The sequence below is a fragment of the Dipteris shenzhenensis genome, chromosome 2 (genome assembly GCF_047967505.1).
Source record: "Dipteris shenzhenensis isolate YYH24624 ecotype China chromosome 2, Dip_SZ_1.0, whole genome shotgun sequence".
NCBI lineage: Eukaryota > Viridiplantae > Streptophyta > Polypodiopsida > Gleicheniales > Dipteridaceae > Dipteris > Dipteris shenzhenensis.
The window spans coordinates 17,225,545-17,240,896 of record NC_141597.1 but is presented as its reverse complement, the minus strand read 5'-3'; the positions used below and the strand labels follow the sequence as shown (position 1 = coordinate 17,240,896).

Genomic DNA, 15,352 nt, shown 5'->3' with positions numbered 1-15,352 from the left:
CCTTGCATCAATCACCAACTATGAACACAAGTCATCTAACGCGGAACTCTACAACCACTTTATCTGACTTTAATGTATGCACACAGGTAGATAGAAAGCACGTCAGATTTAGGAGAGAACGTTCACATGTACAGCCAAAAGAATGACAGAAACTCAGTACGAAGACCTTTGTATAAATGAATGCTCTAGTATCTGTGGGTGTGGATATGTACATGTGAGAGCATATGTTGGTACTATGGTTGTACACTTGCCATTGAGCAATAATGACGTCAATGGGGATGTCATAGTAGCTAGTCCTTGCTATGCGTGGCAGAGTGTATGGTTTTCAACCTTGTGAGTGACTGTCATGAGATTGAAACTTCACTATGTGTTGTGATTTAAGAGGATGAGTTTGGGCATGTTCTTGCATTCATGTAGATATATGGTAGTGCCGTATTAACAGACATGCAAATTTCACCGTATGAACTTGCCAAAAGCAAGATCTAGCTGTCAATCACTGTAGAAACCTTGATCCACAACTAGACTCAGGCAAGAGTATTCAAACCAGTGCCTAAAAAAATCATCTACCAGAGAGTGAGATTGCAGCCAATGCCAGATCTTGCTCTTGGACCAAAATCGTAATCCACCTAGAAGCATAAGTCGTCATGTCTAGTAGAAGGTCAGATGTGGGTAGGACTCTGCATGGGAAGCTTGGAAATGTGCATAAATCTGAAAATCTCAAGCAGGAAGGTGCCTCCTGTGGATCGGAATCAGATACAAATGCTTGGGCTGCATGCAACAAGTGCTTGGAGTTGGCTCTTGCAGATGGTGATGGGAAACACGTGTGAGATGTGCTTGGGAAGGCCTAAGAGCAAATTGCAATAGAAGAAGCAGCTGGAAGGCTGTATGTGTTTGAGCATGGAAGATTGAGTTCTTTGCAATTGCCATGCATGTTTGAGTGTCACAGTTTAGGATGGTTGAATCATCGTGCCTGAAACCTATTGAAGGAAAGAGAGAATGAGTAAGAGCAAGAGAGATTGAGAGAGTAGAAAGCTTGGAAGCTGAAGACGTAGTTGCAATAGAATAGAGTAAGTGAGTACAACAGAAAGTGAGAAAGATAAGGTTTTGTCACCTTAGTAGTCACTAACCATAGTTAGTGAACTAACTGCGGTTAGGGGGAAAAACCTCTTAAAGAGGGAAAAGTGCCCCTAACTAGCTTATTATATTACATTGGTCACTGCTGAATTATATCTATAATTCTAACACCCCCCTGCAGTGCCAATGTCATGTACAAGGCTGATCAATCACCAAATGGATATAAGTTCAGGGCACTGCGAAATGCCTCAAACTTCTCACGTGGTAGTGCTTTGGTGAAAATATCTGCAACGTTGTCATGTGTGGACACAAAGATCATACTGATCTCTCCTGCATGCAACTTCTCTTTGACGTAGTGATAGTGAACCTCAATGTGTTTCGTGCGAGCATGAAACACTGGATCCTTTGCCACTGCAATGGCACTCTGACTATCAGTGAGAATTGGAGAAGGACCCTCCAAAGACAGATGAAGATCAGCAAATAAACGTCTCAGCCAGACACATTCAACTGTTGCTGTGAAAGCTGCCCTGTACTCAGCTTCACATGATGAGGTAGCCACTGTAGATTGTTTCTTGCTCAGCCATGAAATGCAAGATTTACCCAAAAAGAAACAATTGCCACTAGTGGACTGCCTGGTGTCATAATCACCAGCCCAATCTGAATCACTGTAGGCATGCATCTTCAAGTCACCCCCCTGGGAAATAGTAAGCCAAAAGACTTGGTGCCCTGCAAATAACGGAAGATGCGCTTAACTGCCTGCCAATGCATAGTTTTGGGGCTGTGCATGTACCTGCTCACCTGAGATACTGCAAACTGAATATCAGGCCTAGTATTGCAGAGATATATGAGGCATCCAACAGCTTGACTGTAAAGTGTGGCATCAACTGATTCTCCTGCATCATGCATTGTGAGTTTCAGTCCCGGTTCCATAGGAGTGGATATGGGCTTACACTCTTGCATGTTAAATCTGTCCAAGAGTTTTTGAACATACTTGGACTGAGACATAACAGTGCCACGTCTCTCATGAGAGAACTGGATCCCCAAATAAAAGTGAAGCAGCCCCAAATCTGACATGTCAAAGTTGGTCTGCAAATCAGCTTTGAAATCTGCAATTTTTTCTTCATTGGACCCTGTGAGCAGTAAGTCATCAACATAAAGAAGGATGACTAATATTTCCCCCCCATCCAGCTTGATGTAGAGGGTGCTCTCAGTAGGACTATTGTGCAGCCCCTTGCTGGTCAAAAAAGCATGTATCTTGGCATACCATGCACGAGGGGCCTGTTTCAGCCCATATAAAGCTTTATTGAGCTTACATACTTGAAGTGCATTTGCTGTAATTTCAAACCCTGGAGGCGGTTTGACATACACCTCTTCCAGCAAGTCCCCATTTAAGAAGGCTGTTTTGATGTCCAACTGATGAACATTCCATTCAAAATGTGCAGCCATTGCAATTACTGATCGGATGGTGGTCATCCGGGATGTAGGAGCAAATGTCTCCTCATAATCTATGCCCTTTTTCTGAGCATAGCCCTTAGCAACCAGCCTGGCCTTATATCTGTCAATGGAGCCATCTGGCTTCCGTTTGACTTTAAATACCCATCGTGTGCCAATAGCATGTTTACCCTGTGGCAAGTCCACAACATCCCAAGTCTGATTTTTTGCAATGGACTGCAACTCATCGTGCATGGCATTCATCCAATGCACATTACCTTTTGCCTCTTCAAATGTGGCAGGCTCCTCTTCATCAAGGAGAGTACTTGCATAAGCTGATTCCACTGAATTAGCACCTTCCATGTGCCTTGCTGCACTGCGAGTCCTGCCAAGTAACGGAGCATCAAGTTTACTCTCCCTGAGAGTCTGTAACAGCCAGTTTGGGACTGTTTTTGCTGCATGTATGTCTGCAATTTCTTGCTGCACCACCTGTTCCACTGCCTGTGGAGGAGGCAAGACATCCTGTGGCGGAACTGAAGCATTTGAAGGTTGCTGTAAATCCTGATTTGGATCAGAAAAATCAGCAGGGGAACCCAAAGCAATGGGTAGCAACCCTTGAAAGACATCTTCTGAAGATGAAGGCATTTGAAAATCAGCCTGAGTGTGAGCTGAATTTTCAGAAAATATCACATCTCTACTTACAATGACTTTGCGTGTAGCAGGATTGTAGAGACGATACCCCTTGCTTTCTGCACTGTATCCAACAAATATACATTTGATGGCTTTATCTGACAATTTGTGCCTAAATTCAACTGGCACATGTGCATAGGCAAGGCATCCAAAGACTCGGAAGTGATCCACTGAAGGCTTCCTGTCATTCCAGACCTCAAAAGGAGTTTTTGTTTTTAAAGCCTTAGTGGGAGCCCTGTTCAAAATGTAATTGGCACACATCAAACCCTCTAACCAGAATTTATGAGGCATGTGTTTGCTTTTCAGCATACATCTGTCCATCTCCATGAGGGTTCTATTTTTCCTCTCAGATTTGCCATTTTGCTGAGGGGTCAGCCTGACTGTGAGCTGATGCACAATACCCTTTTGCTTGAGAAAAGCATCAAATTCTGCAGATAGGTATTCCCCACCTCTATCCGTGCGTAATGTCTGTATCTTGAGTCCGGTTTCATTTTCAACCATGGCTGAAAAGTGTTTAAACACTGTGAACACTTCAGATTTCTTTTTCAGCCCATAAACCCAAGTAAAATTGGAGTAGTCATCAATAAATGTGACAAAGTAGAGATGACCACCCAATGACGGAGTCCTCATGGGACCACAGACATCACTGTGTATAAGCTGCAATTTGCGAACAGCTTTAACTGAACCATCCTTTTTGAAGGGGAATCTATGCATTTTACCTAAAATGCACCCTTCACAGGCATGGGGAGGAGGTATCTCAAGAGGTGGCAATGCATCAACCATTGAAAATTTCTGAAGTGTCATTAAGCTGTTATAATGCATGTGGCCATATCTGGCATGCCATAGTGCTGCATTTTGCATGGCAGCTGTAGGGGTAGAAATTGCCAAAGCATGGGCTGCTCTTTTCTCAAAAATATCAAGCTGAAAAAGCCCACGCAGCAGAGTACCAGATAACATTAAGGCATAGTTAGCTTCTCTGTCTCGGACAGCACATTTGTCATCCTCAAAGATGACCTGAAATCCCCCTCTGTTAAGAGTGGACACTGAAAGGAGATTTTTGGTTATGCCAGGCACATATAAGACATCAGAAAGTCTGAAAATTGAGCCATCAATTGCAGTGAGCTCAACTTCTCCTGTGCCACGTACTGAATATGAGGAGTTGTTGGCACAAGTGACTTTCTTACCAACAGGAGGTGGATGCAAGGAAGTAAAAAGACACTTCCTCGAAGTGATGTGCTTGGATGCACCGCTGTCAAAATACCATGTGTTCAGTGTTTCATTAACACTGAAAGCAGATGCATCTGTAGAAGAGTCAAAGCTGCAAGTCAAAAATGCTTATGTATCATCACTGCAAGAGGCTGTACTATCCCGAGCATCTGGAACAGCCAACCTAGAATCTGAAATGCAAGATAAAAAGGCATAATCTTGACCAACAAAGTTGGCTGTAGCATCCCCACTGTCAGATGCACACGGGGCTGAATCTGAGACAGCCATTCCTGAGCTGTTTTTCTTTTCTTTTGCAATCCTTTTCCTGCATTCTGCTATGTGATGACCTGGCTTTTTGCAGTAGTGACAAAAACCCTTCTTTTTGGGCTTACTTGCATCACTTTTAGCCTTTTGTGAAGGCTGTCCTGACCCACTGGAAGGCTGATTTGCTGTTGTCTTTGCCTGTCCCTTTGTTTTTGATTTAAATTTTGAGAGCATGGCTTGTTCACCTGCACGTGAAGCCAAATTTTTCCTGGTCTGCTCTTCCTGAAGCAGAAGTCCTATCAACTCATGAAAAGAGAGAGGATTTGCACCCCCCCTCAATGATAAATTCAGCGAAGTGTGAAAGCTGAGATAAGACTCAGGAAGAGAATTCAGAGTGGTTGTAATCATCTCTGAATCAGGAATAATTTCATCTATGTTTAACAATTGCTCTCTGAGATTCTGTAGCTTTGTGAGGTGGACTGACATGGAGTCACCCTCCTCCATATGTGTATTGCTCAACTCTCTTTTTAAGAAAGATATCCTGGCATCATTCCGTGCTGCATACATGCTTTCCAAAATATCCCACGTTGCCCTGGAGGTCTTACACGACCGGATATGCGGAATGATTGATCTTTTCACTGAAAGAGAGATGCATGACAAGGCTAAGGCATCCCGTGAATCCCATCTCTTTTGCTCTGGAGTATTAATTGTAGCTGCACCAACAACTTGTCCTGCAGCTGCACCCTGTGCACGACCTCTTCCACCTCCTTGCTGAGGAGGGGTAGCAGGTGCAATATCTGCTGGTCGGATTTCATCCCCATTGACATAATCCCATAAGTTGCGAGAAATCAGAATATTATGTACCGTGAAACTCCAGAGGGAGTAGTTGGTACCATCCAACTTGTCTTCCTGTGAAAGACCACCGAACTGGAACTCATTCTGATTTTGATGGGCCATATCAGAGAAAAAGATTGAAGCAGATACAAAGCTGAATTCCCTTACTGGGAATAAAATGCACAACTCCCAAAAACACAGCCAAGCACGGGCTGTATATGCAACTTATATTTCTGTACTTGAGCTGTCAGAAATCTGTCCAAGCATCAAACACTCTCCAAAATCTGCCAAAAGTGTTCCAAACACTCCAAGAAAGGCAGTATTTACTGAATACTCCAAAAAATGCTCTCCCAACACAAAAGCCCCAATTTGTGGCTAGAAATTGCAGCCAGAAAGGGGCAAATTTACAAAAAGCCCCAAATCTGCAATTTTAAAACAAAAGCCCCAAATTTCACACTAGATCTCCAATGTTGCTCCAGATGTAGCTCCAAAATTGCACAATGATTGCAATGGCTGCAATATGCAAAATGCCCCAAATGTACTCCAAAATAACTGCACCAAACTGTAGTTTTCTGCAAGATAAGCCTGTCAACGAACACCCGAGGCTAACAGCAACCGATGTAGATCTGCACGTACAGACTGTACGAACTGTACGGTACTTGTGGAACTGACCGTACAGTACGGGAAGCAGAAGCTAGGACTGGTGACGATGTACGGCTCTGCAGTGCGGAGCTGTACGGTAACCTTGTACGGCTTCCTACGCAGGTACGTCGAGCATATACGGGAGCTGTACGACAAACAGGTACGGATGTTGTACGGCGCGCAGGTACGGAAGCAGAGCGTTGTACGGTGGCAGATGGCGACACGTACGGAGCTTGTATGGCGATGTACGGCGGCAGATGGCGACACTTGTACGGCGGGATTCCGTACAGTCGTACGGACTGTACGGACAGATTGGAGCAGACTAAAACTCGAGGCTGAGCGTTGGAACTGAAGGGAGCAAGGAGCTCAAAGCTCTTGAACCTGCTCTGATACCAAATGAAGGAAAGAGAGAATGAGTAAGAGCAAGAGAGATTGAGAGAGTAGAAAGCTTGGAAGCTGAAGACGTAGTTGCAATAGAATAGAGTAAGTGAGTACAACAGAAAGTGAGAAAGATAAGGTTTTGTCTTAGTGACAAAACCTTAGTAGTCACTAACCATAGTTAGTGAACTAACTGCGGTTAGGGGGAAAAACCTCTTAAAGAGGGAAAAGTGCCCCTAACTAGCTTATTATATTACATTGGTCACTGCTGAATTATATCTATAATTCTAACACCTATGTCATCTAGGGATCCATCTGAGCCATACTCCTCCTTATGCCACAATGCAAGCAGCCTGATACTTTGCCTTTGTCGAATAGAGTGCAACTCTGGCTTGCTTCTTGCTAAACAATGAGACAGAGCTTCCCACTAGCATACAACAATTCCCAGAAGTTGACCTCTGGTTATCTAGATCTCCTGTCCAATCTTAGTGACAGAATAACTGATGATGACCAGCATGTTGGATTTGACAAAGATACAAGTCAGGTGTGGGAAGCCTTGTACAAAGATCTCACACAAAACGCTCACACGTGTGATCAGTAAACATGTGCGTACAATAAATATTAACTAAATCAGCTGCAAATCATATAAATGTCCCATGAAAAAATGAAGGCCTGTTACACAGAATGTTTGGGATACCACGGATCCTCACCATGAGAGGTTTGACTCCAATATGTGCACACAAGTGTAGGTGATAGACAAAACTCATATCTGGAAATAACATAGCAAGATAGGCAAGCAATATGTACATTATCATGCCCATCAACATGAGGTCTTGTCAAGTACAAGACTGCTGCTTCAAAATACTCCACGTAGGCAGCCCAGATGCTGGCCTACCCACAGCCCTATGGCTGCACAAGTTGAGCCATCCTTGGACAAAAGCTCCTATGACTGAAATCTGCATGCCTTATATAAGGCTTAATCGGATAATTGAGGGTGTGAGCCATAGATGCTCTACAGTCCTTTTGTGAGTCATGATTTGAAGGTCAACTTGGGTAAAACCAAGGTCATGATCTTCAATACATCTCGAGCCATCATGCGTCAGGAGCAGTTCACATTTGCGGGGTCATCTGTTGAGATCGTTTCATCATACACTTATCTTGGGGTTATCTTCTCCGGACCGAGCTTCACTATGAGACCCGCGATGTAGGCACGCTTGAGTAGAGGGTATGCCTCATTGGCCAAGCTAGAGAGGCAGTGCTTCCGCTCACACTTTCAGGATCCACGCACCAAGGGGTTTCTTTTTGACTCCTTGGCTCGCCCAACGGGGATGTACGGCACCCCTTGTTGGGGGACAAACTTGTCGGGTACAGAGTGGGCCCGTGTGGAGCGGCTACAGGTTCTCATGCTATCACGGGTGATTCGTGGTAAGTCATCCGTTCCTCACCAGATCATTCAGGCTGAGTTTGGGTCACCCCCTTTACAGCTAGATGCTGCATTTCAGGTGATCACATATCTGTACTGAGTTAGGGAATATGGGGATTATACCTCGGGGCGTAGCAGGCTACCATGGATAGCTCTATCCTCTTCTATGGCACTTGCAGTAGGAGGAGATCAGAGGTGCTGGTATGCACGTACAGAGAGATGGTTTGAGCGACTGGGGCTCCACATCGATAGACTATCTCCCTTCCAGTATAGCATGGATGCTCCGTTCTCTCCCCTCTTATCACACAAGGTCAACTAGGTTATCCGTGAGGATCTACTACATCTACACACTTTTCGGACCTGGTTGGAATCGAGTGAACTCCCAGTGAAGCTTAGCTTCTACAGAGATCACTTCTTACATATCATAGCGGAGGGTTTCATTGATGCACCTACCCCACTCGATGAGGATCTCTCTTGGGCAGTTCCGGGTCTCTTCACACAGACTTCGCATTGAGAGCAGTAGAGCAGAGTGACTACCTAGGGAGCGGCGCATATGTACACTATGTGACATACATGAGATTGAGACAGAGGAGCATTTCATCTTCAGGTGTCTTGTGTACTATGAGATCCGAGGACATTTCCACTGCCTCTTCAGGAATAGTTATGGGATTTTAGCCCGTTTCCTCTCCTACCCAGACCAGCGGTGTTCGGCAGGTTTCATTCATGAGGCACTTAGACACTGTGAGAGGATACTCCGAGCACGGAGACAGGAGCAGACTTCTTCCTCGGTTGATCCCTCTCAGAGCTCTATCACGGAGTTCTTTCAGCTAGATCACATGGATCCCAGCGAGACGAGGCCTCGACATGACCGTGACTTGGAGCCCGTGACCCGATAACTTAGACAGAGGGTCGACACACAGATCACACTTAGAGACATCCCCTCCTTGTTTAGAGTCGAGCCCGACCGACGGGGGTCACAGTAGCTCTGGTTAGATGCAAAGCTACGACCAGGAGACGTGCCAGGACCGCACCTTTGAGTGGCCGACAGCACTCTATTGCTGACTTCATGCCTCCACTGCCTCATCCATCCTGATATCTTGCTGTTGTTGGGGATGATGATGATATTGATGATGATGTTGAGATTGATATATAGTCGACCATCGACATGACTATGTTGTACTTAGGACTTAGTACTGCCATTCTGCATTTTTGCATTTTTTGCATTTTGCACTTTGCATTGGTATGGATGCTCGTTTAGTAGCTCGACTACCACAGCTCGTTGTATCAGGATTTTCACGGTCTCATAGACCCATCGGTCTTCTGAAGACTTTAATAGACTTTCTTTCTTTCTTTCTTTCTAGGTATAGGTGAGGGAGGGGCTTCTGCCTTATCCCACCTTGCTATTCAACCAAGCCCCTAGGCAGCCATAAGTACTTGCCTAGCGGGTCATAGTCAAGCTGGAGCCTCCCATTGTATAGGGCCTTCCAATGCCATGGCTGTGCAATCTTCCTGCCCATATGGCAAGGTCATATGCTACCCAATGATGGGCAGCTATGGTGCAGTCCCTATTGTATCAGAGCCTACACAAGTGGTCTTGTTGGATATTCCAACAAGTGAAGAGAGGATCTCCTTTGCTTGATAGAAGGACACTTAAGTACGCCTTTGCAGGCTATTGATATTTCAGTTGTGTCTTCAGGTTTTGTTTAGAGCCCATGGCTTCATGGATCCCTATTTCCAACATCGAGGGGGGTAAGTTGGATGCTAGTATTAGGAATCCAAGCATGTACTAGACGTTGATCTGATAAATAATGTCTCTACATAGTGACCAGACTAACAGCTCAGACCAGCACCAACTCTAACGGCAAGCTGTGGCATGAGCACTATGGGTATCTTAGCATGGATACATCATCAAAGTGCATAAGAATGGATTAGTAGAAGGTTTACGTGCGATACATATCTGTCTGTCTTCCATAATGCACAAGCAAACACCAATCCCAACGAGTTGTGGCATGAGTGGTGTGGGCGTCTGAACATGGGTATGTCCTCCACTAGTAGAAGGTCTACTTGCCATCCATAAGGTATCCAGATATCTATGAGTCCAGAATGATGGGCAGGTGGAAAGAGTTTTGGCTGCAAGGCAATGGTGTACTCTCATTCATACACCCAGATGTTTGTGGTGACATGAACATGCCATGGCAAGGTTGATGCTGAAAGGCAAAGGTCCTTAAACATCATTCAGGGAGAGGCAGTACATATTATGGTGTACCTACTCAGTCAGAGTACAGAAAAGGTAGATCGGCTGCCTTTCTGTCTGATTGCCAGGTGCTTTTCCATCGATTCCATGAGTTGAAGGCATGGGCTCTCCTCAAAAGACTCATATGTTTCTCTTTTCGAACCATTGCCATGGAAAGGTGAATTTGCTGTTCTGTCATTGCCTTGTGATGTCATGTTTTTATTTGTACATTTCTTTGCTTGGTGTGTAATGGCTTGAATGGTATGCGTGTGATCACGAATCAAATATGAGAAATTGCACATGTGCGAACATGAAAAATTTCTGGTCTGTGATTTTGTTTTCTAGTTTCTAAAAAATATCTTCGACTGCACGCCACATGCCAGAAATCGACTAAGCATAGTATATAGGTTGAAATGTATTATGGGTTTTTTAAAAACCACTACATTATCTTGTATAATCTATACAGGCGGCAGGACAGAACATTGGTTCCATGCTGACTATATTAGCTCTGTTGGGATTTTCTATTTCATGTGATGAAAGGCTAATTTAGCTCATGTTTTTGAGAGATTTTGGGAGTGAAATGTAAAACTTGTTTGTCATTTTTCTCGTGTAGTACTGCCCATTCTATTTTTGGGAGGGATGCCTCTCTGTTTATCCTAAAATTGACAACTTGAAGATTTATGGGAACTCCCTGTTTTCCTTGGATCTATTTAGGGTCTTGGACTCATTGGAAGATGGAGGAGCTCAAGGCAAGATGCAAGTGCCTTACCTGTATACATGGTCAGGTCACACTTTGGGAATCACAGGCCTGTTTTGCGGGTGTGGGGGTTCTAGTGCAATCATAGTGTCTTGTTCCCTCGACACCCTTTGTAAGGTTCGTGTAATGTCTTTCTTCCTTCTTGAACCTACTTATTTATGTTGGTCTTAAAGCTGCATACACAGGTTGTGCTAGTTCATGTTTTGCCATCCTCCATAGACCAGTGAGTTTAAGTTGACTAAAATGTCTTTCAGGTTTGGAGCTTAGCTTTGGGGAGTCTTCTCCGAACTATAAAATTTCCAGCTGCCATCAATGCTGTGGTACTCGACCCGGGTGAATATTCATTGTATGCTGGTAGTACTGATGGCAGAATATTTGTTGCTCCTCTGAACTTCGGTGTATCTGGTGCAACTGGAATAATCACAGATGGCATGATATCCGCCCTCATGGGTCACAGGTACCCAATGTTTGATGCTGTAAACCTTTTGAAGCTACAATCCTTGGTTACATTAAAAATTCATCTTAAAGTGTTTATAAGCCTCAGCTCTGCAGAGGATATGACTTTTTGGGCTTGCCTATATTTGTTGTCTTGGTTCTTAGGTTTTAGAAACTGTCCCTGTTGAACACTGAGCTTACATCCAGAAGTCTTCTGCTGATCCATTAATAGTTTGTGGCATCTTTTGATGGCTGCCAAGTGGACTGGCAAATGCCTTGGTTCACATTTCATGGGGCAAGATCATCTGTCACAGTGGGATGGAAGTTCAGGGTGTGGGTGGAGGTGCTCATTGTTATCTATGGCAATTGTAAGAAAACGGTCAGGAAGTAAACTTTGGCAGGTTTTGTCAAACCAACTGGGGTACTACAGAGACATTGCAAATCCTGGAACAGCTTAGCAAGTGATCTCCCCTTGTAGATTAGTGTGAAAGGTGAGAAACGTATTTTTAAAGCTGTATTCCATCTAAGCATTTGAATACATGATTATGGCTTCAAAGGAGCTTCAAGGAAAGTTTTCCTGCTATTGATTACATAATTGACCTCCTGTAGAGTGATAATCTCACCTACATGCAAAAAAGTAGATGCTGTAGTAATTTTTAACTGTACAAACAGTTACCGTGGGGTTTTTGAATTGTCTCCGATCCTGTCGAGAATTGCATCTAGCCTTGGATAGGGCATTGCACATAAAATAGCATATGCCTCCAGATGACTGCAGTACGATGCCATTAGTAATAACAACACCAAGGGTGACATGAATAGTAAGCCTAAGATAAGGAAGTTGCTAGACATTACACAATAGATAGAACTGCTTGCGAATATAAAAACCTGAGCGAGCTATGAAAATTCCTTAAATTTGCATGAAAACCACTTACTTGGATCAGAAAATGTGGTAAAAAATATAGATTCAGAAGTTGTCTGGATAAACTTGTCGCAACAAATTAGATTTAATTGTCTATAGTGTGCATATGGTGCTCAACATGGATAATGCACATCATTTTCTAGGTGCACCTTCAAAATTCTAGAAGACGAAGCAAATGGCAGCACATGGGCAGCATCCTACCTGCCATGTGGGCAACAAGGACTGCACAAAGGTCTGTCAGATGACTGCGACTGGAGCAGCATCAGTCTGGAGCAGAAGGAACGCTGCAAGGACAGCCAGATGGAGTTGTATGATCCAGTTTAGAAGGCAGCAAGCAGGTCTACAGACCTGCACAGCATCCAGGGCAAGTTTAGGGGTGATCTACAGGCCAGAGCAAGCTGGAAAGAATCTGCAGGCATCTGCGCAGCAGACAGCAATAAAAGACACAGCAGGGGTCCACATCTAGGCAGCACCCTTCCGATAGATGGTGGCACACTGTGTCCACATTTTGTATGTGGTTTGGTCCATATACAAAATGTTGTTTTTAGAGGATGAGTTTGGGCATGTTCCTGGATTCATCTAGATATATGGTTTGGTCCATCTTTGGACAAATTTATATTATTGGTTTAATGCTGCTTTGTGGATTTCCCCAAGGCTTTTGACATTGTGCTGACTCGCTAAGTTGCAGGAAACGTTTCCATGCAGGAAACGTCCAAGTTTTGAAACATTTCCGAAACGCCTCTTCAATTGAAAGGAAACAGCGGGGGTAGGCTCAGTAAAGAATACTTGTGAAACCATATACCTCTATGAATTCTGAAATAATAACATTCTTTTATTACAGCTGCATCCCACACACACATAAATTTAGGAATTTCTACGTAACACTAGGAATTCTGCAGCAATTACAGCAACATATGCAGACACAATTCCAGCTGCATCACATGTTCCATTAATTCCAGCATTTAAATGAAATGTGTACAATGCACATACGCATTACTACATCACTGAGAAAATGAAGATTACATGGAAAGTGCACCATCTTCCTCTTCCTCCTCATGAACATCTTATTGCTGAGAAGGGCCAGACTTATACGATGGGTCACTCCTAGAGAGAAGCCGGAGGTTGCTGTGCACATACACAAGATTCTCTGCCATTTTATGAGCAAGCCGATTACGTTTGAGTAAATGGATGAACCCATAGGTCGACCAATTCCGCTCTGCTGCAGAGGAACTTGATACTTGTGAGAGGAGCCTGATTGCCAACTTTTGCAATTGAGGGGTATCCGAACCATAGTTCTCCCACCAAGCAACGGGAGAAAGACACTCTCTATCTGTAGAAGCAGAGGGCTCACCAAATGCACCCACTTGGCCAAGATACATTGACAATTGATCCTTCATCAAAGTCCTCTCTGCAGCATCCTTTCCCACTCTATCTAGAGTTTGCCTCCAACCTCTCATCACTTCAGCATCTTGTTGTGGATTCTTACCAAACCATTTTGGATTGAGAAGAAAGGCTGTGGCATGGAGAGGAGAATGAAGCATATCCCATCTCACTTCTGCAATTTCTCTTATTTCTTCATAGATTGTGTCTCCATTGCTTTCTCCGGCTAGGATCTCTTTTATATTCTCAAGCATTTGATCAATACCTTCATAGATCACACCAAGACATGCATCATCCTTGTCCACCAATCGTAACATGCGCATGATAGGCCAGCACACTCTCACATCCCAAAATGAGGTTGACAATATGGTGTTTTGAATCATTTCGACCTCTCCAATCATCCCAATCTTGGCTGACAACCATCTGCTTCAAGCCCGCCTTTACTTTTACCAAGTGGTGGAGCATAATGAAGTTTGATGCGAATCTAGTGTCACCGGGCTTTAACAATTTCAATTTTGAAAATTTGGACAGCATAGCCCTCGGTGCCTCATGATTGGAGATGAATTGCTGCACTTCCTTGCCATAACAGATTGCCAGCTCCATCCATGCTAGGGCTGAGAGATCCTTCAGCAACAAGTTCAAACAATGGGCAGCACAAGGGGTCCAAAAGACATGTAATGACCAGCTAGCTTGCAGTTTGAGACATTATCAGTAACAACTTGAAGTATCTATGGATCTCTTGAATACGATTCCTCGTGCACTGCAAACCATAATGTTTAGAAGAGGTCTCCTTGCAGTTTCAGTCCAGCCATCAGAAACAATAGAGCATCCATAGTATGGCCAAGTAGATTCAACCATGGATAGGCTCCTTGACACCCTTGCTCTCTCCTTGTCCAAAAGAGAGGTATGGAGCTTCTCATAGTTTGGAGGTTTATATCCCCTTCCAAATGAAGCAATTGCACTTACCATGCCCGTGAAATATGGAGACCGTACAAGAGCAAATGGCAATCCATTGGCATAGAAGCAACGAGCCACAGAGTCATCAACCTCCTCCCTTGAAGCATTGTTGAATACAATGGGCATAGTTGATTGAGATAATGCCTTTGGACCGGCACTCGAGTTGGAACCAGTGGGGCCCTTGTGCTTCTTACTAGAAGATTCATGATCTTCACGTGCCATTGCTGCCTTCTCATCTGCTGGCACCTTTTTGCAAACTTGGACACCCATGTTCTTTATTCCTAGAAGATGAGCACACACACGAGAGTACGAGCCACAACTTTCGCATCCACAAAAAGAGCACGACCACTTCTTGCTCCCTCCTTTGCCAAAGCTGCCCTTTTCTGCAACATACTTCCAAAGTGGCTCAAGATCTTGTGCAAACCGTGGCATCTTGGAACTTGAAAAACACCTTACTGTGACGAATCTGGTTAACGCCTTCTTCGCCTCTTACCCAAGCTAGCAGCCTCAAGTCGTTGGTACAACACGCAATACCACTCAGGGGTGCAAATAAAGCTTATGCACTTGCAGTTGAGTGCCCTTTGACGGATGGCATCATCAAGGGAGAGAGCAGAATCGAGCTTGAGCGCGCAGGTGCACTGAGAAAATATCACATCTCTCGGCACACAATGCATACAGAAGCACATAAGATTATTGTCATTGGCGCCATGGTTCATGGTGAGTGAGGAA

General features: G+C 44.2%; 1 protein-coding gene and 1 pseudogene across 1 annotated transcript in view; one reads left to right on the top strand and one right to left on the bottom strand.

The window, feature by feature from the left end:
* Window positions 1-15,352, top strand: part of LOC147904400 (protein ROOT INITIATION DEFECTIVE 3-like) — a 64,933-nt gene that overhangs the window by 13,688 nt on the left and 35,893 nt on the right. The window contains exons 5-6 of the mRNA XM_087391385.1: window positions 10,890-11,049; window positions 11,187-11,389. Of these exons, the coding sequence (XP_087247511.1) occupies window positions 10,890-11,049; window positions 11,187-11,389 (363 nt within the window). The remainder of the gene's footprint in view (window positions 1-10,889; window positions 11,050-11,186; window positions 11,390-15,352) is intronic.
* On the bottom strand, window positions 13,306-14,860 carry LOC147904401 (uncharacterized; annotated as a pseudogene).